Source organism: Podarcis erhardii (assembly GCF_964252035.2).
Source record: "Podarcis erhardii genome assembly, chromosome: 13".
Classification (NCBI taxonomy): Eukaryota; Metazoa; Chordata; class Lepidosauria; order Squamata; family Lacertidae; genus Podarcis; species Podarcis erhardii.
The window spans coordinates 21,784,328-21,811,980 of record NC_138502.1 but is presented as its reverse complement, the minus strand read 5'-3'; the positions used below and the strand labels follow the sequence as shown (position 1 = coordinate 21,811,980).

The 27,653-nt window shown below is 40.8% G+C and overlaps 2 protein-coding genes across 2 annotated transcripts; both read right to left on the bottom strand.

Moving 5' to 3' along the window:
• Positions 1-4: 4 nt before the first annotated feature.
• Positions 5-14,169, bottom strand: LOC309326928 (vomeronasal type-2 receptor 26-like; the record flags this gene model as incomplete). The annotated part of the gene is made up of 8 exons (XM_081835957.1): positions 5-914; positions 5,943-6,069; positions 6,682-6,909; positions 7,237-8,168; positions 9,381-9,400; positions 12,091-12,194; positions 12,375-12,442; positions 14,064-14,169. 8 exons carry the CDS (start codon positions 14,167-14,169, stop codon positions 16-18), a joined length of 2,484 nt encoding a protein of 827 aa, XP_081692083.1. The 3' UTR covers positions 5-15.
• A 2,047-nt stretch (positions 14,170-16,216) lies between these two features.
• On the bottom strand, positions 16,217-23,109 carry LOC309326927 (vomeronasal type-2 receptor 26-like; the record flags this gene model as incomplete). The annotated part of the gene is made up of 5 exons (XM_081835956.1): positions 16,217-17,118; positions 19,516-19,642; positions 20,288-20,515; positions 20,846-21,703; positions 22,945-23,109. 5 exons carry the CDS (start codon positions 23,107-23,109, stop codon positions 16,217-16,219), a joined length of 2,280 nt encoding a protein of 759 aa, XP_081692082.1.
• Between the last annotated feature and the right edge of the window lie 4,544 nt (positions 23,110-27,653).

The following is a 27,653-nucleotide window of genomic DNA, read 5'->3' as shown; positions in this document are numbered from 1 at the left end:
AGCATTATCATATTATTATTTTCTTCTTATTAGTATCTCCCTGTTATTCAGCTCTGGTCTCAGTACAATGATGTAGCATTTAGGGAAAAATATGCAACCAAGCAATCCAGCACTGGAGGACAGGATGGAGAAGATTTCCACAGCCACCATGTATTTTCCTTTAGTGCTCAAGTAGGTTGGAAGAAAGGTTATCCAAACACTGCAAAACACCAACATGCTGAAAGTGATAAATTTGGCCTCATTGAAACTGTCTGGCAACTTCCGGGCTAGGAAAGCCACAACCAAACTGACAATGGCCAGGAAGCCTATGTAGCCCAAGACACAATAGAACATGATTGCTGAACCTTCATTACATTGTAGTATTATCTTTCCATGTACTGTGTGCATGTCTCTATCAGGGAATGGAGGGGATGTAAATAACCAAAGAGCACAAATGCCTGCTTGAATAAAGGAGCAGGAAAGGACAATAGAATTTGCGAGTCCTTTCCCCACCCATTTCCTCATTCTAGATCCTGGTTTGGTTGCCATGAATGCCAGAACCACAGTGATGGTTTTTGCCAACACAGATGAAAGAGCCACAGAAAAGATGATGCCAAAAGTAATTTGTCGAAAAAGGCAGATGATCTTTCCAGGTTGTCCGATGAAGAGTAAGGAGCAGAGGAAGCAAAGGAGGATAGAGATGAGGAGGATGCAGGTAAGGGTCTCATTGTTGGCTTTGACTATGGGAGTGTCTTTGTGCTTCATAAAAGTTCCAAGTACTAAACTTGTGATCAAGGAGAAAGAAATAGCCGTGATAGTTAAAATGCTCCCTAACGTTTCTTTATAAGAAAGGTGGACTAGAATCTTGGGAATGCATTCAATTTGGCTGTTGTTGGGGTATTGGTCTTCTGGACAACTGACACAGGCATCCATGTCTGAAAAAAAGGAGGAATTGTTTAAGTATTTTAAAATGTTAACCAACACCTCCCTAATTTTTAAATGTTGCATTTCTTTGACCAACACTAGGAGAAAGGATTCCCATAATTTCAAAGAGAAAGTGAGAGTGCTTGGTGATCATGCAGATCTGGTAATGACTAAATGTTTTCTGTGACACAATTTTTGTATGATGCAGACCTCTTCTCAAGTCATGAACATAGAAGGTGACTCAAGGAAATGCTGTTCTTTGTTAGTCTTAATTCTCATGTATAATTTACAAGATTGTTATTGATGTTATTGGGATAGTGTATGTGGAGCACTTTAAACATCCAAAAAGCACTTTTCACATGCCTAATTATTATTATTACTATTGTATTTGAGTTTGGAGAGCCCTTTAATCCCAGAGCATGGTATGAAGGCACATTGCACAGCTAGCCTTCTGAAAGTGTAATAGTTTGGTTCTGGTCAGTTCCGGGATGGTGGACCATCCATGAAGTTTCGGAAGCACACTGACTTGATTCTGCTTGTGGAATGAATGCAAAGAATGGAATACATTGATTCATTTACAATGGATATGAACATTTAATCATGTGACATTTAATTAAGTGGCATTTATCTCAGTGGAACACATGTGCAATAAGATCATGTCTCACAGATGAAGAAAATTTGCTGTCTCACCTTACTGGTGAGTTGATGGGATGCACTGCATATACTTGGGATGACCAAGCAGAGTAATGGGGAAGTGAGAAGAGGATTGCACCAAATTTGTCTAGCAGAAGTAGAAATTGTATGCCTGACTTCCGGGTTGGCGCCATCGCCGAATGGCGGACTCCCTCCGAGCTCCGGAGGGAGCCTGCTCGGCAGGGGCTGGGTCCTACCGCGCCGGGGACGCGGGGACCCTCAAAAACCATGGGCGCTGAAACCCATGGACATGGTGACTCGGCTGGCACCTTTTGCGCCCCCCGACCCACGAAGGAGCCTTTTTAAAGGCTGCGGAACGGGTGACAGGGGGGTGTGTGCTTTGAGTCCTCCGCTTCCCCTGCCGAGCGAAGCCGCATGCCATTCGACGGAGAGCGCTGACTTCTTCTATTGAAAATTTGGACTTAAAAGAATAACCCGTGAGTAATTGGAACCTGGACTAAAAAGGGGGATAAATTTTTTAAACAAATTCGGAGCGAGCGGGGGAGGCGCAAAAAGGAAGTCAGCCCCCCCCCCCGTCGTAGAGGAGTTAAAGTAAAGGATTTGACAACTAAGATCAAGCGTAACCCTATTTTGACAAAGTTACTAACTTCGCGATGGAAAATTATAAGACTGAGCTGGAGGAGAAAAGTGGAATTGAATTAAAAAGCAACCCCCCCCCCCCCGGAATCCTGGGAGCGATTTGTGAGAGCACCGGGAGAAGAGAAAGAGAGGTTTTGACAGCTGTCAAAGAGCTGTCAAAGCGGAAGAACAAAAAAGAGAACTTTGTTACGAGGACTTTGCCGGTTACATTTGTTATAAATTGGATATAAATTGTTTAAAACAAGGAATAACAAGTTATTTTGACTGGTGGGCGTGATCTGGAAGGGAATTGAGTTATTGCAATTCACCTAGAGGAGCTGAGGGATATTACAAGTATTGTTGGCTTGGAACTTGAATAGAATTTTTTATCTCCTGGGAAACTGCAGAAATGGAACACTATTTTGTCTACAGAGGTCTACACACTAAAGGAGACAATAGATTTATCTATTGAAGAATGGAAGGGACTTGGCATAATGTTTTGTTCCTGAATAACAGAGCCTCTGCAGAGGAATTAGAAGCTTTTGGAATTAGAACATTTGTGCAGGAGAGCAGGAAAAAAAAAAAAAAAGGAGGAGAGAGATCAACAAGAACAACAAGAACAACAAGAATTGGACAAAGTTGGAAGTGGGAACATTTGGGACATCCAGATTTGAAGGTCTAAAGAAATAAAATTGGAGCTTTTACTCCTAAATATAAAAATCTGGATGGAAGAAATGGGCCTTTTTGAGATAGACTCCTTCCAAGATTGGACATTCGAAATTAAAGATGACTGGTAAAGGACTATGGCCTAGATAGATGTGGGAGCTCCAGGAAGACATCAGACGTTGAAGAACATTGGGAACGCAACCGGGAAAGGGGGGAGGGAAATTTGGAATCCAAAGGGCGTAAAATTATATTTGATTATCTTAATTATATTTTATAATTTTATTTTAATTAATTATATTTGATTATTTTAATCTGTATTGTATATTAAAGGAGGGAACGCGCAGAAGGGAACAGGTCGATTTTAGGGGATGGAAAAATATTTTTAAAATTGGGCTAATGATAATAAGTTTAAAATCTGGGATAAGAACTTGCTGAATTTATTTGTAAGAATTGGAATACAAGAGGGGGGAGGGAGGGGAAGTCCTGGAAAGATGTTATTGAAAATAAGATTTTAAATTGGGATGTTTTGTTCTTTTTATTTTGTTGTAATTGGAAATTTCTAATAAATATTATTTTTAAAAAAAGAAAGAAATTGTATGCCTGTCCCTCAGTGTTGGGCTTCAAATCCCCATTAGCAGTAATTAGAGCACCTTCCTGTATAACCAGCCCAAAAAGATGTGGGGATTTTTTTGGCTGCTGCTGTAAGTGGCCATCAAATGCATTGGCAACCTGTGCATTATTTTGTCTGTACCACTTGAATCATTCCAGAGCACTGAGCGGGGAAAATTGAGGCCACCACAACATATGGTGCAGAATGTTTGGAGAAAATTTTGCAAAGCGGTCTGCTTTTTGCAGGTGGGAGAGAGAAAGAGGGGGAGAAAGGTCAGCTTTATATTCAAATGCAAATCTGCTTCTTAATAAAGAGATTCTATAAATCCTAACAGTCTAGTTCAGAATAAAAGCCTTTCTATTGTCATTTTTAAATAACCAAGTCAAAAATTCTCACTAATGTACTTAAAAATAATATAGTGATTTACTGCTAAATCACCATCTACCTACTTCCCATTATTGGGGAAGCCACAGAAGTGAAGGCTTTTAGGTGAAAGTCTTCTATGAGGGATGCTATGTGTGAATAAACAAATGATGTGAATGAGGGATGCTATGTGTGAATAAAAGAATGATGGCATCAAGCCACACACACACTTCTGAATATTATACATGAAAAAGGAAAACCCATGCAAGTTCATAGAATCATAGAATCATAGAGTTGGAAGAGACCACAAGGGCCATCGAGTCCAACCCCCTGTCAAGCAGGAAACACCATCAGAGCACTCCTGACATATGGTTGTCAAGCCTCTGCTTAAAGACCTCCAAAGAAGGAGACTCCACCACACTCCTTGGCAGCAAATTCCACTGTCGAACAGCTCTTACTGTCAGGAAGTTCTTCCTAATGTTTAGGTGGAATCTTCTTTCTTGTAGTTTGGATCCATTGCTCCGTGTCCGCTTCTCTGGAGCAGCAGAAAACAACTTTTCTCCCTCCTCTATGTGACATCCTTTTATATATTTGAACATGGCTATCATATCACCCCTTAACCTCCTCTTCTCCAGGCTAAACATGCCCAGCTCCCTTAGCCGTTCCTCATAAGGCATCGTTTCCAGGTCTTTGACCATTTTGGTTGCCCTCTTCTGGACACGTTCCAGTTTGTCAGTGTCCTTCTTGAACTGTGGTGCCCAGAACTGGACACAGTACTGCAGGTGAGGTCTGACCAGAGCAGAATACAGTGGCACTATTACTTCCCTTGATCTAGATGCTATACTCCTATTGATGCAGCCCAGAATTGCATTGGCTTTTTTAGTTGGTTGTTCCCACTGTCTATGCAAATTGCACCAATCACTACATGCTTAGCTTTGCTAAATCTTACTTATAATTTTGCAATAGTTTTGCTCTTTCACATCCAGGTGGACACTGTAGCCTTGGGTGAGTATGTTTGTCCAGTTTGGGCTGGTACACCAACTGTGCCCATTCCTAAAGAAGGTTTATCTGGCTATGGCAATACATGTGTTCAATACATTGAGGATGCATTACTGCAATGCAGTCCACCAGGGGTTTCCTTTGAAGATTTCGAAATTTCACTTGTTCCAAAATGTGGGAGCTCATATCTTATTCAGAAGTAAATATTAGGAACATATTTCTCTTCTCTTGAAGCTTCTAGTACATTTGCAGACCCATTTAAAAAACTGACTGATAATTTTTAAAGTCTGAGATTTCTTAGGGACACACACACACACACACACACACACACACACACACACACACAAGCTCCTATTTGAATTGATGAGTGCATTAAGATCTGCTTGGAGGGTGAAGGTCTTCTGGGAAATGATATATAATGAACTGAAAAAGGTATTTAAGTATACCTTCACAAAGAAACCAGAGGCCTTCCTCCTGGGTATTGTCGGCCAGAAGGTGTTAAAGAAGGATCGAACATTTTTCATGTATGCAACAACGGCAGCAAGGATTCTTATCGCAAAAAACTGGAAAACTCAAGATCTACCCACACTGGAAGAGTGGCAGATGCAGCTGATGGACTATATGCAACTGGCCGAGATGACCGGCAGAATCCGTGATCTGGGAGAAGAGAAGATGGAGGAAGACTGGGAGAAATTCAAAATGTATTTACAAAAACATTGTAATTTGGTTGAATCTTAAGAAGGATGCTGGATTATAAAAAACTGCTCACCACTAAATTAGATCTAAATTTGATGATAAGTTGAGACTAAAGAAAATATAAAATTTTTTGGGAAGAAGTGCTAGATTATATTTGAATGAATGGACATGAGATTGAAAACAAGTTGATAATTTGTGTGGAAAAATTTTTAACAATGCAAATGGGAGCGGGAGACGTGAGGGAGTCCAAAGAAGCGATGAAATTGTTATGACAGAAATAAGATTGTTTATTATGTGTGTATTTATATTTTAAAATCTTAATAAATATTTATTAAAAAAAAAAAAGATCTGCTTGGAGGGTTGTGACTAGGTTATGTTGTTTTATGTTCTGTTCCCTGTGTATTTTATAAAATTTATTGATTACTCCTCCTACCCTTCTGGTGTGAGATCTTTCCTTCTGGACACCGAGCACAATCATAGCAGCAAAATCTCTCTCCCTCCTTCTTCTTCCTGCTATAGCCAGGATAGCAGTTGTCATTGCATATAGAAACTGGCAGCACCTGTACAGAAACATGAAGGATTTTAAGCAAGACCAGCCATCCATTCTACATAATGGGGTGTATGGCAAACAGAAATAACATGACCTGATATTGGTCTCCAAGCACATTGTCCCCATACACCAAAATTGTCAGTCTTTACACCAGTCAGAATTAAAAAGATCAGTGAAAGATGGAAAACTGCAGCTCCTTTATCTCTCTCATTCAATTAGCTCTGCATCAAGCCACGGACCTACAAAAGGTAGTTAGTCTCAAGTTCTGGATGATTGAGGGAGATTACAGTGTGCTTATAAGTCAGAGGTAGCCAAAATGTTGCCCTCAAGACATAACTATAACTCCAATCAGTGGTCAGAAATGATGGGACTTGTGCACTGTAGAGGACTTCATATGGAGGTAAACGAAAAACTAATTCCTTACATTTAATTAACTGATGGGTTTGATTAATAAGAACAATGCTTCAGTTCATCAGAAAGGTGTTGCTGCCCTCGTGAAATATCAAACAAGATGATGAACCCTCTTTGAGATGAGGCCTTGTTCATGAAATAGAGATTCTGTGAGATTTTAGAAGAATTAAAGCTCGACTGTAATAATATGTTTTCAAAAGATGAGTCTCACCTGATTAAAGCTTTGGTGCCAGACAATTTGGTCATCATGAATTGTTAACTCTTTGCCTGGAGGAGCTTGAGGTTCTAGCCTTCCAACTTTTACTCTCATCACTGAGCCATTGGGAAACATCATCCAATTGGTAACATCAAAACTGGCCACCATTTCTCCATTTCCATCAAAGTACACAATTTCTCTTGCACTATTATTGAATATGACCCTACTTAGAAAGTGATGGACCTAATTTGGAAGAATATATTGACAAAGGGATGAATAATGATTCTAGGCCTCCCAAATATTCCAGTGTTTAGCATTCTTAAAAGTCTGTCTGGGTCTTCTATGTATGAGTTCATTTTCTATTGCTTACTGTCGTTCCTCTCTATTAGGCTACAAATGCTTGGCATATTATGGGAAAAAGGTCATTAGTAACATTACTTATCAAAATGAATACCCTCGTCCCCAAACAGTCCCCTACTGCTGGAATTGTTTCATGCAGAGATAGAAGTGCCTTTATTTCTGGATCATAAGCTAATCTGCTCTGTAGCCATTGTATTTAATTGTCATTACCTGCCAGGGTTGTATATTCTGAACGGCTAATTTCCTTCCTTCTTCCATTGTTCTGTATTTGAAGCTGTGCATGTACATAGCATGCAAAGCATGTGCCACAGCATAGACAGCATTGTAGACATTATAGCTGTGGCCAGTCATGTCCATTTCAAACAGAATTCCAGGAATATTCTCCATCTTCTCCTTTCCAGTGCAGATTTTATTCTCCTTTTCCTCCTGTTCATTAGACTTTAATGAGCAGCTGAATGCCTGTTCCCAGAAGTCCTGGATAAAACCATCTCCTTTGGCCCAGGAAGGTCTTACTCCCTTAATGAACTTTTGAAATCCCAATGGCTGATTTGAATGAATGCTGAAGGATATGGTACCATGAAAGGCTTGTATATCCCAGATCTTTTGAACGGACAGTGATTCAAAATCCCAGTGGGATGTGACAATCCACACTTTGCCCAGAGGTGGCAGTGACAAGAAAGGTGCTAGAAATAGCAACATTCTCATAACCTGAAAGGATGGAGGTTCTCCATATACAAAGAACACACTGACTTTTCTCTCCATGAGAATCTCATAGTTTTTCCGCTGCTGTATAAGCAATTCTATGAATTCATCCACATAATTACATTTTGGTATTCTTAGTATGAAGGCATAACATATGCCATTCTGGGAGAGCATTGGCACCATGGTCTGTAAAAACTGGTCCCCTTTGTCATCTGCCACAGCCAAGAGCCCAACCCATGTCCATCTGAAATGCTGAAGTAACCGCACAACTCCCATGTATTGGTAGGCTTCGTTGGGAACCATCTGGTACAAAAATGGAAATAGCATTTTGCCATGTTGTACTGCTAGAAATGACCCATAAGTGAGCTGAAATAAAACATATAATATTTTTTGCACATAATAAAAAAGTGTATCTTTGTATCCCAGAGTTGGAAATGGTCCTGTAGGCAATCAAGTGCAAAATCTAGTATGATGCAGGCAATCAAGCATTTGACCACCCGTGATTTAGAGCTTTTCATCCCTCTGCTTGAAGAATTCCAGGAAGTACCCTTTGATAATTAGTTCTACATCTGAACTGGACTGACATATGCAGACACTCTTTCAAGGTATCTGAATGTTTTCTTTGAAGCTTGTGAATCCTTACAGCAACAGGAAAAAGAAGGGGGAGGACAAGGTGCTTTGTGCTTTCTTATGGTTTTCAAATGGCCTCCTTTTTTCTTCTCTTCTCTTCTGTGTGTAGCCGCTGCTATGTTATTCTGTTTGTTATTTCGGAAAAGAGGGGGGAGGCTTTTGATTTATGCTCAACAAGTAATTTAACAAGGTTTTACTATGACCCCCCCTCAACCGAGGCTGAATGGACTTTATTTAAAATTATTTATGGACTGGAGTAGGAGTGCTGTCGCAGGAATGTGTGTGGGGGGGAGAGAATGAACTGCTGCTGAACAGATGTGGTAAAGAGGCTGAATTTGAGAAAAAACATCTTGCTTTTTAACTGTGTTCAGAGGAAGAACTCCAGAGTGGAATTTTAATGGCGGAGTTTGGATATGCACTCTGTGAGTTATTTATGGCTGCAGCTCATACGCTAGTCTGTTAACAGAGTAAGGAATGGAATGTGACCTTGTATTATCCAGATAAACACTGCAAATAACTGAACAATGGAAGATAGTAATTAACTCTCCCAGCACACCAGGTCCAGAACAACAATGTATATGAAGAACTACACATTTGAAATGGATTATTTATTAATAAGATGTAACGGAGGTGCTGTTCGTAGGGTGAAAAACAAGGCCAGCTGGACAAATGGTTTAACGGCAAGTGAAGGATTTCAACTGGACTCTAAATAAAAAATTATGCAGCTATGCGAGGGAATGATGATGATCATATGTTTGGAACAGGAACAGGAAACCGGATTTTAAGAAATTGTATTAAATTAAATTTGGTTTGATTTGTAATAATTTGGAAAATGAATAAAAATAATTAAAAAAGAAAACAAGAACTGTGAATACAGATAATATGTGCTTGCCTGACTTACTTTCCTAAATACTAATAAACATGTGAATTTCCATTTCCATGTGTGCTTGGAGTGGAATCCTCCAGCATCCCTGATCAAGATGGTGCAACACTTTTGTGGTATCTCTAGACCAAGAGCTTACCTGTGGAGTCTTGTGCATTGCTGAAATAATGGCCATATTGACAGAGATTTCAGATATAGATCCACCAATGAAAGCTATCAGTGTGTTCTGGTCATCACAACAGAAGTTGGGGACAAACTGTTGTTGTTTGGAAAGCAGGCTCAGGGTGGCTTTATAGGTCATTCTTGCACTGAAGTAGCTATTGAGGATATAGAACCCCAGAGAGACGTTTGATAAGATGCTGGGATTCGCATTGATCTCTTTGACAGCAAATGCTAAAGCCAGAATGTGCTGGTAGTTCTTAGGCAGCGAACTGTAAAAAGAAGTACAACCTGTTTAATAAAACAATAGCCAATGAGCCACAGAAATACATTTGTACACTTCATAGAATCATAGAATCATAGAATCATAGAGTTGGAAGAGACCACAAGGGCCATCAAGTCCAACCCCCTGCCAAGCAGGAAACACCATCAGAGCACTCCTGACATATGGTTGTCAAGCCTCTGCTTAAAGACCTCCAAAGAAGGAGACTCCACCACACTCCTTGGCAGCAAATTCCACTGTCGAACAGCTCTTACTGTCAGGAAGTTCTTCCTAATGTTTAGGTGGAATCTTTTTTCTTGTAGTTTGGAACCATTGCTCCGTGTCCGCTTCTCTGGAGCAGCAGAAAACAACCTTTCTCCCTCTTCTATGTGACATCCTTTTATATATTTGAACATGGCTATCATATCACCCCTTAACCTCCTCTTCTCCAGGCTAAACATGCCCAGCTCCCTTAGCCGTTCCTCATAAGGCATCGTTTCCAGGCCTTTGACCATTTTGGTTGCCCTCCTCTGGACACGTTCCAGTTTGTCAGTGTCCTTCTTGAACTGTGGTGCCCAGAACTGGACACAGTACTGCAGGTGAGGTCTGACCAGAGCAGAATACAGTGGCACTATTACTTCCCTTGATCTAGATGCTATACTCCTATTGATGCAGCCCAGAATTGCATTGGCTTTTTTAGCTGCCGCGTCACACTGTTGGCTCATGTCAAGTTTGTGGTCAACCAAGACTCCTAGATCCTTTTCACATGTACTGCTCTCAAGCCAGGTGTCACCCATCTTGTATTTGTGCCTCTCTTTTTTTTTGCCCAAGTGCAATACTTTACATTTCTCCCTATTAAAATTCATCTTGTTTGTTTTGGCCCAGTTCTCTAATCTGTCAAGGTCGTTTTGAAGTGTGATCCTGTCCTCTGGGGTGTTAGCCACCCCTCCCAGTTTGGTGTCATCTGCAAATTTGATCAGGATGCCCTTGAGTCCATCATCCAAGTCATTGATAAAGATGTTGAATAAGACCGGGCCCAAGACAGAACCCTGTGGCACCCCACTAGTCACTCTTCTCCAGGATGAAGAGGAACCATTGATGAGCACCCTTTGGGTTCGGTCAGTCAGCCAGTTACAAATCCACTGAGTCATCATTCAACAGCAAACTTCTGATATTGAGATGTAACTCAATACTACAGAAGTTGCAAAAACCAAGGAGATAATAGAATAAAGCTAGCAGAAACTATGTGTCAGGAATGAGCCAGCTCCTAGTGGAACTTTACAGCCTGCTGCAGAACAGACAGGTTAGAATTGACGCCGGTTGAGCAAAGAATAAAAAAAGACAGGGGTGCCTCCTCCAGGCATTGGAATGCCAGTTGCCGAGGAAATGACTGAGAGCGGGCTGGAACACAGCCAAAGCTCCCAGGAAGCTCAATCAGTCACAAACAGGCACATAGATAATCTGTCAGAACAGGAAGAGGCTGGAGCTAATCCAATAAGTCTGAAGAGTTGGTGAATGGGAGGGCTGCTGGATAGGAAGCAAAACAAGAGACGCAAGGGGTGACGGTTCAATATATTCTGTAGAAACTGGAAGGCGTCTTCAGAAGGGTCATCTTGAGTGATAATACCATCGGCTGTGTTAGAGCCGACTGGAGCTATCTGTTTGTTTTTTCAATAAATCCTGCTTTTTAATTACCTATGCTTACTGCGCTATCAAGCTGGGAACCTGGACTCCTGACAGTAACCTATATGAAACATATAGTTTTCTGATAAATATTTAAATTATCAGAATGTTTTGGGGTCATGTAAGGCCTTACTATACTGTTCCTTGCATTGTTCGATTCGCTTTCTTTACAAAAATAATGTTTTGTCAATGAAACATTACAACAGTAATATAATGCAATGTAATAAAGGAGGATTTTATTCATGTTTGCTTGAATGTGAATAGAACCCCTCTCACAATCATGTACCATGCCATATTAATCAACAGAAGTACTGGGAGGGCATGATGTATGCAAGGACATTGTGAGTGGGACTTAAATGTGTGCCCGTCCCTTGTCCACCCATTGAGCATTGAACATGCCTAAAAACCTGAATTCCTGAAAGGCAGGGACATATTAATGTAAATTATATGCATCTACCATTTATCATAACCATCTTCTCATTTAGGAGTCAGATTTGATTGATGGCCCCAATCCATGGTGCTTTAATATCCAGACACAAAGCCTATATTGTCCCAGTGTAAGGTAGTCTCAATGTGTTACAGCATGAAGGAGAAGAAATAATATCTTAATGATGTGCACTCAGATATTGATAACCGAACTATTGTTCAGTGAGAGAGAAATGGAAGTTTGTGCGGGAAGGGAGGGGAGGGACAGAGAAGGAAGGAAGGAAGGAAGGAAGGAAGGAAGGAAGGAAGGAAATCTTACATGGATTCCTCAATCAAGGCCTGTGCTGGCTGTTCCAAGAAGGAGAGGTTGTTATAAAGGAAGTAGACTTGAGAAACAATCCCACCAATGACAAAATCTCCTGACTGGTAAAATTCATGAGGGATAGGATGAGGATCATTATATATGGAGCAATTAATAGAATGAGTCTTGCATACTGTATGACATAGCATTGCAAGCAGCAAAGCTACCACCAATATGATTTTGTTGACAAAAAGTCCCCTCCAAACGTATGTTTCCATCTACAGCACATATGATGATGTTACCAGTTTTGCTACAGCCTTCTTAGAATCGTAGTTGATTCTGCTGCTACACTTGGTTACCACGTGGTCTTCTAGGGAATTTGGATGCCAGTCTTATATTTAAAAGTAGCTCCTTGTCAATCTGTGACTTTCAATAGCATATTCTTGTTATCTCCTCCCTGTATTCTTGAAGGGAGATCTTAAGAAGTATGCCTTTTCCTTTTCTTAAAAAATAGCCATGTGCTTCTTTTCACCTACAGGTATCTATTACCTTGTCTTAAAATGTAAGAAAAGAAGTGTAACCTTGAGGATTTTCAATCAGCTTGTCCAAAAGAATGTAAGGTACATTAGGGTATGGCAGTGTGCAGGAATGAATGTGTAAATCAATAACTAATAAATGCGGGACTTTTTTATAGTAAGAAATTGAGAAGTTGAAGATGAATAAAGCAATAAGAATGAGAACTGGGATACACATACAGTAGTGTTTTTTTGTGGGGGGAAGGGATTTAAAATCATGACAGGAAAAGGTGATGGATGCAAGGGAAACAAATATAGAGCAAATGATCATAGAAAGAAAATTGGCACCATCTTACCTATGCCAAGATCGTGTTCTTAGTAACATGTGTGATTTATAGCTGTCCTCAGAAGCTGATTGTTCATCTTGCTAATGGACTCTGGATGTCAATTGTATGAGAAGATAAAAAACGGTAATTATGATTATATCTTCCCCAGTGTGTTGTTGGTTTCTGCAGCTGCATCATGTGGAACTGCTAGGAGTTTTCCCTATTATAGAACAATTATTTTCTTCTTAGAATGATAATAACTAGTTGGTGGAAATTTGCCAGGTGACCGCAAGTTACCTTTGCCTGGGACTATATCTAAATATGCTGCCAGGTTTTTGGGTTTTTTTTTAGTATGCATTTCTCATGATGTACAAATCTTTATGCAATTTTACCTAATATACACGTTTCTGCAATGCAGTGTTCCTTAATATTTTTTTAAAAAAATCTTTTCAATAATATATGCATTTCTATGTACACTTTAGTCCAGTCTAGTACACTTTAGTCTATGCATTATTGCACACATTATCTGGCTGCAGAACTGCATTGAAAAATTCAGAAACATGCACCTTTTTAAGAATGCTTGTGTTTTGGTCACACATTGTTTCTGTAAATGTGAATTAAGTAGGTTGATATTTAAATGCAAACTAAATTGAATTTATTCCTCATCCCTGGATAAGACTTACATCAAATGTTCAAGCCATGCTCTACTCTGGCCCTGCACACTACTGTGCCCCTGGAAGGTTGCTCATATGCGAATATGGCCCATGGACTGAAAATCCCTGTTCCCCATGGAATTGTGGCAGGGTGGCAGCTGTGGCATGGAGTGGCCATGGTGGAGAGGGTGGCAGGGTGGCAGCTGTGGCATGGAGTGGCCATGGTGGAGAGGGCGGCATGACAGGAGGGGTTGCTTCTTCCTCTTGCATCCTGCTAGGTGCCAGGAAATGCATACAGGATTCTGTGAAGTGTGAAATAGACTTCCCTGCATGGGAGGGGTGAGGCCAGTACCAGTTACATGTGCTTGCCTTGCTCTGTTCAAGCCCAGGATAAGGGAAGGAATGGAAGGGACTTGGGAGAGCTCTCTTGCCTGGTCGATCTGCCCCAGCCAGCCCCCCACTCACACTCCTTCCTCTGATTAAATTGAGGCACGTACCACTATTGACCTGACCCTTGAGCTGGGGAAGCTGTGCAGTTGGATGCGAACTCTGGGCCTCCTGGCTCTGGAGTCCTGGAGTCTGTACTCTGAAAAGTGGCACCATGAACCTAGAAGGTGCAGGGCTTGTCATTCCAAACCCTGCAGTCTCATCAGGGTTGGCCTTAAGGCAATTGGAGCAATTTGCCCAAATAGGGCCCTGCAGGCAAGTCGTAAGGGGCCCACAGCACCAGGGAGGCACTTCATGCACATTATACAATGACCCCTGACAGTGATCAACCCTTACTATCAATCAACTGGCTTGGTCAATTTTACAATACACACTCAATGCCTATGCCAAAACTGGCTTACATCTGCAATCAATAAAAGTCATTGCCTGATTTGATCCCAATACTGGACACTTGAGTCTTCTTGCATGCCTGCCCCCTTCCCATGGTTCTTGGCCCACAAATGTTCTTCAGTCCTGGCATACTGACTTCTCCAGTTACTCTATTCTCTGTAGTCATGCGAGGAGGAAACAGAGTGAACAAAAAGTGGAGGCAAGCACAAGGAAACAGCAGAGAAAGGACTATTGGGAGTGAAATTAATCTATAACAATGGATTAATAATAATAAAAAAATACTGTTTTGTGTATATATGAGGACAGTGAAATTATGCAGATATTTCAGAGAAAAGGTGCTTTTCAGGAGGGATTTTCAATCAAAAAGAAATAGCAAGGTGAAACAAGAAGAAATAACAAGGTGAGATACCAACTTTGGGATAAACAAGGAGCCCAAGTTGAGTAACTTTAACTGGTTGTACAACAACTAATAACATTGCTGTCTAATCAGTGTGTATGTGTGTAATTCCTTCTAGTTCCAACCTGGTTTCCAACAGAGAAGCAGATAGGACACAAATATGTAGCTAACGTAAAATATAGATTGGCCTTATGTCACTGCTCAGCTCTTAATTGACACAGGTTTTGTGGTATGTTGAGGGAGAATGTCCATTCTGAACCATAGGCCCAAGCGAGGGCATGTAGGAGTGGTTGGATGCAGAGATACTAAAGAAGGATGTCAAAAACAACAGAATGGCCATTTCTAGTGCTTTATTTAGAAGGTGTAGACTTAGAGCAAAGCAGCCTGCCAATCTCCTAGGCTTTGTGGACAGAGGATGGACATGGCAGCACGGAGATGGCTTGTCCCTCCCAAGCAAATATGCACATATCCTTTATACACAAAGCAGCATACCAGGCCCATTCTCTTTCCCCTGTCCCACAACCACCAACATCCCTGGAGGGAAAAAGACACCATTTCAGTATAATTGCAGAATCCCTTTCCACTTACACACCAACATGGAAGAAGGAGGGGAATCTGGTGGCCTTTTCCTTTCTTAAAGGAGCCACAGTTGTTGCATGGTCCTCTGTCTGGTAATTTCCAAGACACAGTAAAACATGGTAGGCGAACCTTCATTACATTCTAATATAATTTCCTCATTCATTGAGTGCATGTCCATATCTGGAAATGGAGTTGTATTTTAAATTCTTGAAAATTCTGTAAGGCATTTAAAATCAAAGAGATCAAAGTTTTGGTTTGGCAGCATTCAAAATGTCTCTTGGTGCATCTGCCTTTCTTGCTCTAAGGCCTACCCACTCTGTGCACTTGCTCAATGTCAGGGAGAACAATGGGGGCAGGTCTATCTTCAAACTGTCAAAACAACTTAAAATAAAAGCAATAATCTCTCCTCCATCTTTTTCTGGAATCCTGCATAATTTCACCCCCCCTTTTATCTCTATCTGATTGATCTGTGATATGTTCAATTGTCGTTTTGAGTGCTTGCAGCTCCTTTTGGATATTTAGGTTGGTGTTAATCGCTTTGTAAAAAAACAATTAAACATTGGTAGAATTAAAACTATATATATAGAAATGATTGAAAACATAAAACAGTTATAATAAAAACGGCACGGCACCCACCCTTTCATTACAAGCATTCAGTTTCCAAAAGCCTGTTGGAACAAATAAGTCTTCACTCCCCCGTGGCAGGACAACAAGGTGGGAGTCAATCTAACCTCTCTAGGAGCAAGTTCCCAAGGGCCTTCCCTGAATATCTCAGAAACTGGGAAGCTTCATAGGAGGGAATACGGTCTTAAAATAAACAGATGAACATACAGTCTTTCATTTTCTCCCCTTTATTAGCTGGTCCCTGTTGTTCAGTTCAGGCCTCAGCACAAAGATGTAGCATTTTGGGAAAAAGATGCAACCCAGTAATCCAGCACTAGAGGACAGGATGGAGAAGATCTCCACAGCCACCATGTATTTTCCTTTGGTGCTCAGGTAAGTTGGAACAAAGGATAACCAAACAGTGCAAAACACCAACATGCTGAAAGTGATGAATTTGGCTTCGTTGAAACTGTCAGGTAACTTCCTAGCCAGGAAAGCAACAATGAAGCTGACAATGGCCAGGAAACCCATATAGCCCAAGACACAGTAAAACATGGTAGGTGAACCCTCATTACATTCCAGGATGATTTCCCCATCCAATGACTGCATGTCCACATCTGGGAATGGAGGAGAAACAAATAGCCAATCTGTGCAAATACCAACTTGAATAGAGGAGCAGGAAAGGACAATTGAATTTGCTAGTCCTTTCCCAATCCATTTTCTCATCCTGGATCCTGGTTTGGTTGCCATAAATGCCAGAACCACAGTGATGGTTTTTGCTAAAACACTGGAAAGGGCCACAGAGAACACAATGCCAAAAATTGTCTGTCGGAGAAGGCAGGTCACCATTCCAGGCTGTCCAATGAAAAGCAAAGAACAAAGGAAGCAAAGGAGGAGGGAGATGAGGAGGGTGTAAGTGAGGGTCTGATTGTTGGCTTTGACAATGGGAGTCTCGTTATGCTTCCTAAAAGTCCCCAGAATTAAAATTGTGATCAAAGAGAAAGAAATAATCAAGATAGCTAATATGATCCCTAAAGATTCTTTGTAAGTGAGATAGTTTGGGACCCTTGGAATGCACTCAGTTTGGTCCTTGTTGGGATACTGATCTTCAGGGCAGTTGACACAGGTGTCCATGTCTGGGGGGAAAAGGAAGCAATGCTATAAGTATTTCAAGATTTATCAAACATTTATCAAAAAGAATTAAGTTTTCCACAAAGTGAAATTACTTTTTTTTTACATTTTGTAATTATTTGACGAACTCTAAGGGAGTCCATTAATTGCAAAGTATGCATCATTTTGTTTAATCTTGGTTCCACAAAGAGGATGAGAATTGTGGTGAAGTGGCACTTTACATAGCTAAGAGTGTCCTCCCCCCATGACCAGGAATTTCCTGTTTACTATATCAATTTAAACCATAGCTTCAGAATGCAGCCTTTCACAAATGCCATTCTTTCTCAAATGCCTTTCTAATCTCATGTGGTCCACACTACATGTACAACAGTTATTGCTGTTTTCTGGCTACATGTCCACTTTGCAGAACATAGTGATGTCTGGCAGCTATAAGAGGCAAAAGCCATGGGATGGCTCCATGAGAGCATAGGTGAGAGAGCAAGTGTTTCTATGAGAGGCAAAGAGCTTTTAAGGATAAGTACAATAGTGATGGATATACAAAGGTAAAGAAGGGCAAGGTAAGAGTGGAGGAAGGAAATCAAAGTGTGCATTTAATTTTTTTCATTTAGCTTGCAACATATACTTCTAACTTGTTTATTTTTTTGTTCTTAGTTTGATTTTTACTGCCATTTTTATTGTGTTTGCTATGTAGACAGCTTTTTTACTTTTTATTTTCTTGGGCTCCATGATCACTGCAGATGGTGACAGCAGTCACGAAATTAAAAGACACGTGCTTCTTGGGAGAAAAGCAACATATCTAGACAGCATCTTAAAAAGCAGACACATCCCCTTGCCTACAATGGTCTGTATAGTTAAAGCTATGGTTTTCCCAGTAGTGATGTATGGAAGTGAGAACTGGACCATAAAGAAGGCTGATCGCCAAAGAATTGATGCTTTTGAATTATGGTGGTGGAGGAGACTCTTGAGAGTCCCATGGACTGCAAGAAGATCAAACCTATCCATTCTGAAGGAAATCCATCCTGAGTGCTCATGGGAAGGACAGCTCCTGAAGCTGAGGCTCCAATACTTTGGCCACCTCATGAGAAGAGAAGACTCTCTGGAAAAGACCCTGATGTTGGGAAAGATCAGCCTGGATGAGATGGTTGGACAGTGTTCTCGAAGCTACCAGCATGAGTTTGACCCAACTGCGGGAGGCAGTGGAAAACAGGAGTGCCTGGCGTGCTCTGGTCCATGGGGTCACGAAGAGCCAGACACGACTAAATGACTAAACAACAACAACAACAACAACAACAACAACAACAACAACAACAACAACAACAACATATAGACAGCTTAGACCTGTTAGGGAACTGCTTGCTGGTGCTACACTGAAATAACCATCTTGTATCCCTTTTTGTTGCAGGGCCTAAGCTTGCTGAGTGTGTGAAGGCTGGCAATCCCTTCTTGGGATGTGACGTCAGTGTTGAGGTTTTTGGGCTCTGAATTGCTCCCTCTTGCCCGCATAAGCCTTATATATTTCACTGGAGTTTCTGCATCTGCTTTTTCTTCCCTTCAAATACATTGTTCCATCTGTATGCTTATTGCACTTTCATGAGCCTCCTGTCTTTTGGACTTACTTCAGCTGTGTCTCTTTTCCTCAATACGGTGGCTGCTCTTCAAAGATGCTTTAACCTATTGCAGCAATATAATTGGTGGTCATATATCTATCTATCTATCATCTATCTATCTATCTATATCATCTATCTATCTATCTATCTATCTATCTATCTATCTCAATCTGTCAATTGAATTGATGAGTGCATTAAGATCTGCTTGGAGGGTTGTGGCTCTAGGTTATTTGTTTTATGTTCTGTTCCCTGTGTATTTTATAAAATTTATTGATTACTTGTAATGGCTTGGCTCTCCCACAGAAGCGAGACTCTGGTAGTAATTATCTCAGGTTTATTGCTCAAACACATAAATCACTCCGGAGCTCCTTCACTCCGTGTCTGACTCCAAGTTTGCAGCTGCCAAGTCTAAACTCCGCCCCTTTCTCTTCCTCCAACAGGGGAAAAAGCCCTTTTGTTTCTGCTCTTTTTTCCTCCACTCACTGACCTTTTCGCGCCTTCGAGTTTTTGGGCTGGCTATTCCTGGCCTCCCTCCCTCTTTTTCTGAGCTCAGACTGCTATTTTGTGTATCTCTGCTCTGGCTCCCCTTTCCTTGCTCACTATGCTCAGGGATCAGGTTACCATTGCTATCTGCTGCCTGCTCTCTGTTCTCTGAACCCATGCCACTAGGCTGTCCCTCCTCCCTCTCACATTCCAGTGTCCTTAGCTCACATTCCAGTGTCCTTATCTCTCTTTGTCTGTTCTCATTCCCAGCCTCTGTCAGCTCCGGAAGAAAGCTGACATTACTCCTCCTACCCTTCTGGTGAGAGATCTTTCCTTCCGGACACCGAGCACAATCATAGCAGCAAAATCTCTCTCCCTCCTTCTTTTTCCTGCTATAGCCAGGATAGCAGTTGTCATTGCATATAGAAACTGGCAGCACCTGTAAAGAAACATGAAGGATTTTTAGCAAGGCCAGTCATCCATTCTACACAATGGGGTGTATGAGACAGAGCTGCTTTGGCAAACAAAAATAACATGACCTGATATTGGTCTCCAAGCACATTGCCCCCATGCACCATAATTGTCAGTCTTTATACCAGTCAGAATTAAAAATATCAGTGAAAGGTGGAAAACTGCAGTTCCTTTATCTCTCTCATTCAATTAGCTCTGCATCAAGCCATGGACCTACAAAAGGTAGTTAGTCTCAAGTGCTGGATGATTGAGGGAGATTACAGTGTGCTTATAAATCAGAGGTAGCCAAAATGCTGCCATCTAGACATAACTATAACTCCAATCAGTGGTCAGGGATGATGGGACTTGTGCATTGTAGAGGACTTCACATGGAAGTAAATGAAAAATTAATTCCTTATCTGATTTGTTCAGCTCCCATACATTTAATTGATTGGTTTGATTAAGAATAACAATACTTCAGTTCATCAGAAATGCATTGCTGCCCTCATGAAATATCAATCAAGATGATGAAGCATCTTTGAGATGAGGCCTTGTTCATGAAATAAAGAGATTCTGTGAGATTTTAGAATTAAAGCTCGACTGCAATAATATGTTTTCAAAAGACGAGTCTCACCTGATTAAAGCTTTGGTGCCAAACAATTTGGTCATCATGAATTGTTAACTCTTTGCCTGCAGCAGTTTGAGGTTCTAGCCTTCCAACTTTTACTCTCATCACTGAGCCATTGGGAAACATCATCCAATTGGTAACATCAAAACTGGCCACCATTTCTCCATTTCCATCAAAGTGCACAATTTCTCTAGCACTATTATTGAATATGACCCTACTTAGAAAGTGATGGACCTAATTTGGAAGAGTATATTGACAAAGGGATAAATAATGATTCTAGGCCTCCCAAATTTTCCAATGTTTAGCATTCTTAAAAGTCTGTCTGGGTCTTCTTCTGTGTATGAGTTCACTTTCTATTGCTTACTGTCGTTCCTCTCTATTAGGCTACAAATGCTTGGCCCATTTTGGGGGGAAAGTCATTAGTGACACTGCTTATCAAAATGAATACCCTCATCCCCAAAGAGTCCCCTACTGCTGGAATTGTTTCATGCAGAGATAGAAGTGCCTTTATTTCTGGATCATAAGCTAATGTGTTCTGTAGCCATTGTATTTAATTGTCATTACCTGCCAGGGTTGTATATTCTGAACAGCTAATTTCCTTCCTTCTTCCATTGTTCTGTATTTGAAGCTGTGCATGTACATGGCATGCAAAGCATGTGCCACAGCATAGACAGCATTGTAGACATTGTAGCTGTGGCCAGTCATGTCCATTTCAAACAGAACTCCAGGAATATTCTCCATTTTCTCTTTTCCAGTGCATATTTTATTCTCTCTTTCCTCCTCTTCATTAGATTTTAATGAGCAGCTGAATGCCTGTTCCCAGAAGTCCTGGATAAAACCATCTCCTTTGGCCCAGGAAGGTCTTACTCCCTTAATGAACTTTTGAAATCCCAATGGCTGATTTGAATGAACACTGAAGGATATGGAACCATGAAAGGTTTGTATATCCCAGATCTTTTGAATGGATAGTGATTCAAAATCCCAGTGGGATGTGACAATCCACACTTTGCCCAGAGGTGGCAGTGACAAGAAAGGTGCTAGAAATAGCAACGTTCTCAAAACCTGAAAGGATGGAGGTTCTCCATATACAAAGAATACACTGACTTTCCTGTCTGTAACAATCTCATAGTTTTTCCGCTGCTGTATAAGCAGTTCTATGAATTCATCCACATAATTGCATTTTGGTATTCTTAGTATGAAGGCATAACATATGCCATTCTGGGAGAGCATTGGCACCATGGTCTGTAAAAACCGGTCCCCTTTGTCATCTGCCACAGCCAAGAGCCCAACCCATGTCCATCTGAAATGCTGAAGTAACCGCACAACTCCCATGTATTGGTAGGCTTCGTTGGGAACCATCTGGTACAAAAATGGAAATAGCATTTTCCCATGTTGTACTGCCAGAAATGACCCATAAGGGAGCTGAAATAAAACATATTTTTCACATAACAAAAAAGTATGTCTTTGTATCCTAGAGTTGAAAATGGTCCTGTAGGCAATCAAGTGCAAAATCTAGCATGATGCAGGCAATCAAGCATTTGACCATCCATGATTTATAGCTTTTCATCCCTCTGCTTGAAGAATTCCAGGAAGTACCTTTTTATAATTAGTTCTAAATCTGAAGTGGACCGACATATGGAGACACTTTTTCAAGGTATCTGAATGTTTTCTTTGAAGCTTGTGAATCCTTACAGCAACAGGAAAAGGAAGGGGGAGGACAAGGTGCTTTGTGCTTTCTTATGGTTTTCTTATGGTCTCCTTTTTTCTTGTCCTCTACTGCATAATGAAAGAGATGAGTGTAGCCACTGCTATGTTATTCTGTTTGTTATTTCGGAAAAGAGGGGGGAGGCTTTTGATTTATGCCCAACAATGAATTTAACAAGGTTTTACTATAGCTCCCGAGGCTGAATGGACTTTATTTAAAATTATTCATGGACTGGAGTAGGAGTGCTGTTGCAGGAATGTGGGCGGGGGGGGGGGGAGAATGAACTGCTGCTGAAAAGAGGCTGAATTTGAGAAAAAACATCTTGCTTTTTAACTGTGTTCAGAGGAAGAACTCCAGAGTGGAAATTTAATGGCTGCAGCTCATACGCTAGTCTGTTAACCAAGGAAGGAATGGAATGTGACCTTGTATTATCCAGATTAACACTGCAAATAACTGAACAATGGAAGATACCAATTAACTCTCCCAGCACACCAGGTCCGGAACAACAATGTATATGAAGGACTACACATGTGAAATGGATTATTTATTAATAATGTAACGGAGGTGCTGTTTGTATGGTGAAAAACATGGCCAGCTGGATGAAGGATGGCCCTGAAGGATGTCAATTGGACTCTAAATAAAAAATTATGCAGCTATGCAAGGGAATGATGATGATCATATGTTTGGAACAGGAACAGGAAACCGGATTTTAAGAAATTGTAGTAAATTAAATTTGGTTTGATTTGTAATAATTTGGAAAATGAATAAAAATAATGTAAAAAGAAAACAAGAAAACAAGAACTGTGAATACAGATAATATGTGCTTGCCTGATTTCCTTTCCTAAATACTAATGAACATGTGAATTTCTATTTCCATGTGTGCTTGGAGTGGAATCCTCCAGCATCCCTGATCAAGATGGTGCAACACTTTTGTGGTATCTCTAGTCCAAGAGCTTACCTGTGGAGTCTTGTGCATTGCTGAAATAATGGCCATATTGACAGAGATTTCAGAGATAGATCCACCAATGAAAGCAATCAGCTTGTTCTGATCATCATCACAACAGAAGTTGGGGACAAACCGTTGTTGTTTGGAAAGCAGGCTCAGGGTGGCTTTATAGGTCATTCTTGCACTGAAGTAGCTATTGAGGATATAGAACCCCAGAGAGACGTTTGATAAGATGCTGGGATTCGCATTGATCTCTTTGACAGCAAATGCTAAAGCCAGAATGTGCTGGTAGTTCTTAGGCAGCGAACTGTAAAAATAGGTACAACCTGTTTAATAAAACAATAGCCAATCAGCCACAGAAATACATTTGAACACTTCATCATCATTCAACAGCAAACTTCTGATACTGAGATGTAACTCAATACTACAGAAGTTCAAAAGGCCAAGGAGATAATAGAATGAAGTTAGCAGAAAGTAAGCTATATGAAACATTTGAATGTTTTGGGGTCAACAAAACATTATAGTGTAATGAGGGAGGATTTTATTCATGTTTGCTTGAATGTGAATAGAACCCCTCTCACAATCATGCACCATGTCACATTAATCAACAGGGGGACTGGGAAGGCATGATGTATTGAAGGACATTGGGAGTGGGAATTGAATGTGTGCCTCTCCCTTGTCCACCCATTGAGCCTTGAACATGCCTGAAAGCCTCTATAACAACCAATCAATGAAGAAATATATTATACAATCAAGTCAGTTAGGTGCAAGCAACAAATAACGGATCCTTTAATTCCTGAAAGGCAGGGACACATTAGTGTAACTTAAATGCATCTGCCATTTGCAAAGAGGAGACTATCAAACCTCCATAAACTAACTTGCATTTGAAAACCATACTTCAGTTATGTCAGGGTAGTGCAAAGTGCCTGAGAGACAATTAAGAAATTACTTTTCAGAAAACACAAACTCCCATGATTTTCCCTGTGCAGTTTTTAAAATATTAAGAACAAGTGGGGACAAGACTATTCCTGAAAACCTATTTATCATACGCATACTCTCATTTAAGAGTCAGATTTGATTGATGACCCCAATCCATGGTGCTTTAATATCCAGACACAAAGCCTAGATTGTCCCAGTGTAAGGTAGTCTCGATGAGTTGCATCATGAAGGAGAAGAAATAATGTCTTAATGATATGCACTCAGATATTGAGATCTGAACTATTGTTGAATGAGAGAGAGATGGAGGTGTGTGTGGGAAGGTTGGGGAGGGGAGGGAAGGGAAGGAGAGAGAAGGAACGAAGAAAGGAAGGAAGGAAATCTTACATGGATTCCTCAATCAAGGCCTGTGCTGGCTGTTCCAAGAAGGAGAGGTTGTTATAAAGGAAGTAGACTTGAGAAACAATCCCACCAATGACAAAATCTCCTGACTGGTAAAATTCATGAGGGATAGGATGAGGATCATTATATATGGAGCAATTAATAGAATGAGTCTTGCATACAGTATGACATAGCATTAGAAGCAGCAATGTTACCACCAATATGATTTTGTTGACAAAAAGTCCCCTCCAAACGTACATTTCCATCTACAGCACATATGAGGATATTACCAGTTTTGGTACAGGCTTCTTTGAATTGTGGTTTATTCTGCTGCTACACTTGGTTACCAAGTGGTCTTCTAGGGAATTTGGGTGCCAATCTTATATTTAAAAGTAGCTCCTTATCAATCTGTGACCTTCAACAACAAATTCTTGTTATCTCCTCCCTGTATTCTTGAAGGGAGATCTTAAGAAGTATGCCTTTTCCTTTTCTTAAAAAATAGCCATGTGCTCCTTTTCATCTACAGGTATCTATTATCTTGTCTTAAAATGTAAGAAAAGAAGTGTAACCTTGAGGATTTTCAATCAGCTTATCCAAAAGAATGTAAGGTACATGAGGGTAAGGCAGGAATGAATGCGTAAATCAATAACTAAACAATGTGGGCCTGTTTTTGACAATAAGAAATTGAGAAGTAGAAGATGAATAGAGCAATAAGAATAAGAACTGGGATACATATAAAGTAGGGGTTTTTGGGAGTGGAGAAGGGGCTTAAAATCATTACAGAAAAAGGTGATGGACACAAGGGCAACATATAAAGAGCAAATTATCATAGAAAAAATTTGGCACCATCTTACCTATGCCTAGATTGTGTTCTTAACAAAATGTGTGATTTATAGCTGTCCTCAGATGCTTATTGTTCATCTTGCTAATGGACTCTGGATGTCAATTGTATGAGAAGATGAAAAATGGTAATTATGATTATATCTTCCCCAGTGTGTTGTTGGTCTCTGCAGCTGCATCATGCAGAGCTGCTAGGAGTTTTCCCCAAATCATAGAACAATTATTTTCTTGTTAGAAGGATAATAATTGTTGGTGGAAATTTGCCATGTGACTGCAAGTTAACATTGCCTGTGGCTATATTTAAATATGCTGTCAGGTTTCTTTTTAGTATGCTTTTCTCCTGTTGTACAACTTTTTAATCAATATAATTTTAATCAATATAAGTCATGGCCTGATTTGATCCCAATACTGGACACTTGAGTCTTCTTGCATGCCTGCCCCCTTCCCATGGCTCCACTGGAGCTGGGCCCACAAATGTTCTTCAGTCCTGGCATACTGACTTCTCCAGTTACTCTACTCTCTATAGTCATGCGAGGAGGAAACAGTGAGCAAAAAGTGGAGGGAAGGGCAAGGAATCAGCAGAGAAAGGACTATTGGGAGTGAAATTAATGTATAACAATAGAATAATAGTAATAATAAATACTGCTTTGTGTATATATGAGGACAATGAAATTATGCAGATATTTCAGAGAAAAGGTGCTTTTTCAGGACGGATTTTCAATCAAAAAAGAAATAGCAAGGTGAAATAAGAAGAAATAACAAGGTGAGATACCAACTTTGGGATAAAAAAGGAGCACAAGTTGAGTAACTGTTTAACTGGTTCTACAACAACTAATAACATTGCTGACTACTCAGTGTGTATGTGTGGCAATTCCTTCCAGTTCCAACCTGGTTTCCAACAGAGAAGTAGTTAGGACACAGATATGTAGCTAACCTAACTTTTAGATTGGCCATATGTCACTGCTCAGCAAAGAAGTACGACAAGGCTGTATATTGTCTCCCTGCTTATTTACCTTATATGCAGAATTCATCGTGCGAAGGGCTGGGCTGGATGAATCCCAAGCTGGAATTAAGATTGCTGGAAGAAATATCAACAACCTCAGATATGCAGACGACACAACCTTGATGGCAGAAAGTAAGGAGGAATTAAGGAACCTTTTAATGAGGGTGAAAGAGGAGAGTGCAAAATATGGTCTGAAGCTCAACATCAAAAAAATGAAGATCATGGCCACTGGGCCCATCACCTCCTGGCAAATAGAAGGGGAAGAAGTGGAGACAGTGAAAGATTTTACTTTCTTGGGCTCCATGATCACCGCAGATGGTGACAGCAGTCACAAAATTAAAAGATGCCAGCTTCTTGGGAGAAAAGCAATGAGAAACCTAGACAGCATCTTAAAAAGCAGAGACATCACCTTGCCGACAAAGGTCCGTAAAGTTAAAGCTATAAACTACTGGTTTTCCCAGTAGTGATGTATGGAAGTGAGAGCTGGACCATAAAGAAGGCTGATCGCCGAAGAATTGATGCTATTGAATTATTGTGCTGGGAGACGCTTGAGAGTCCCATGGACTGCAAGAAGATCAAACCTATCCATTCTTAAGGAAATCAGCCCTGAGTGCTCACTGGAAGGACAGATCCTGAAGCTGAGGCTCCAGTACTTTGGCCACCTCATGAGAAGAGAAGACTCCCTGGAAAAGACCCTGATGTTGGGAAAGATTGAGGGCACAAGGAGAAGGGGACGACAGAGGACGAGATGGTTGGACAGTGTTCTCGAAGCTACCAGCATGAGTTTGACCAAACTGCGGGAGGCAGTGGAAGACAGAAGTGCATGGCATGCTCTGGTCCATGGGGTCACGAAGAGTCAGACAAGACTAAACGACTAAACAACAAACACTGCTCAGCTCATAATTGACAGAGGTTTTGTTGTATGTTGAAGGAGAACATATATTCTGAACCCTGGGCCCAACCGGGGGCATGTAGGAGTGGTTGGATGCAGAGATACTAAAGAAGTATTTCAAAAACAACAGAATGGCCATTTCTAGTGCTTTAATAAGAAGGTGTAGACTTAGAGCAAAGCAGCCTGCCAATTCTCCTAGGCTTTGTGGACACAGGATGGACACAGCAGCACGGAGATGGCTTGTCCCTGCCCAAGCATATATGCACATATTCTTTATACACAAAACAGCATACCAGGCCCATCCATTCTCTTTCCCCTGTCCCACAACACCCATGATCCCTGGAGGGAAAAAGACACAATTTCAGTATAAAGAGTCAGGGCTTTTTTGGCTGTGGCTCCGATCTGGTGGAACGCTCTGTCACAAGAGACTAGGGCCCTGCGGGACTTGACATCTTTCCGCAGGGCCTGCAAGACAGAACTGTTCCACCAGGCCTTTGGCCAGGGCACAGCCTCACCCCCTCCTTTGGTAATCCTCACAGAACTCTAGCCCAATTGTTGTCATTAATCTGATTTGAATCAATTTCATAATGAATTGATTTTAGAATGTTGTATCATTTTAATGTTGTTAGCTGCTCTGAGCCCGGCTTCGGCTGGGGAGGGCGGGATATA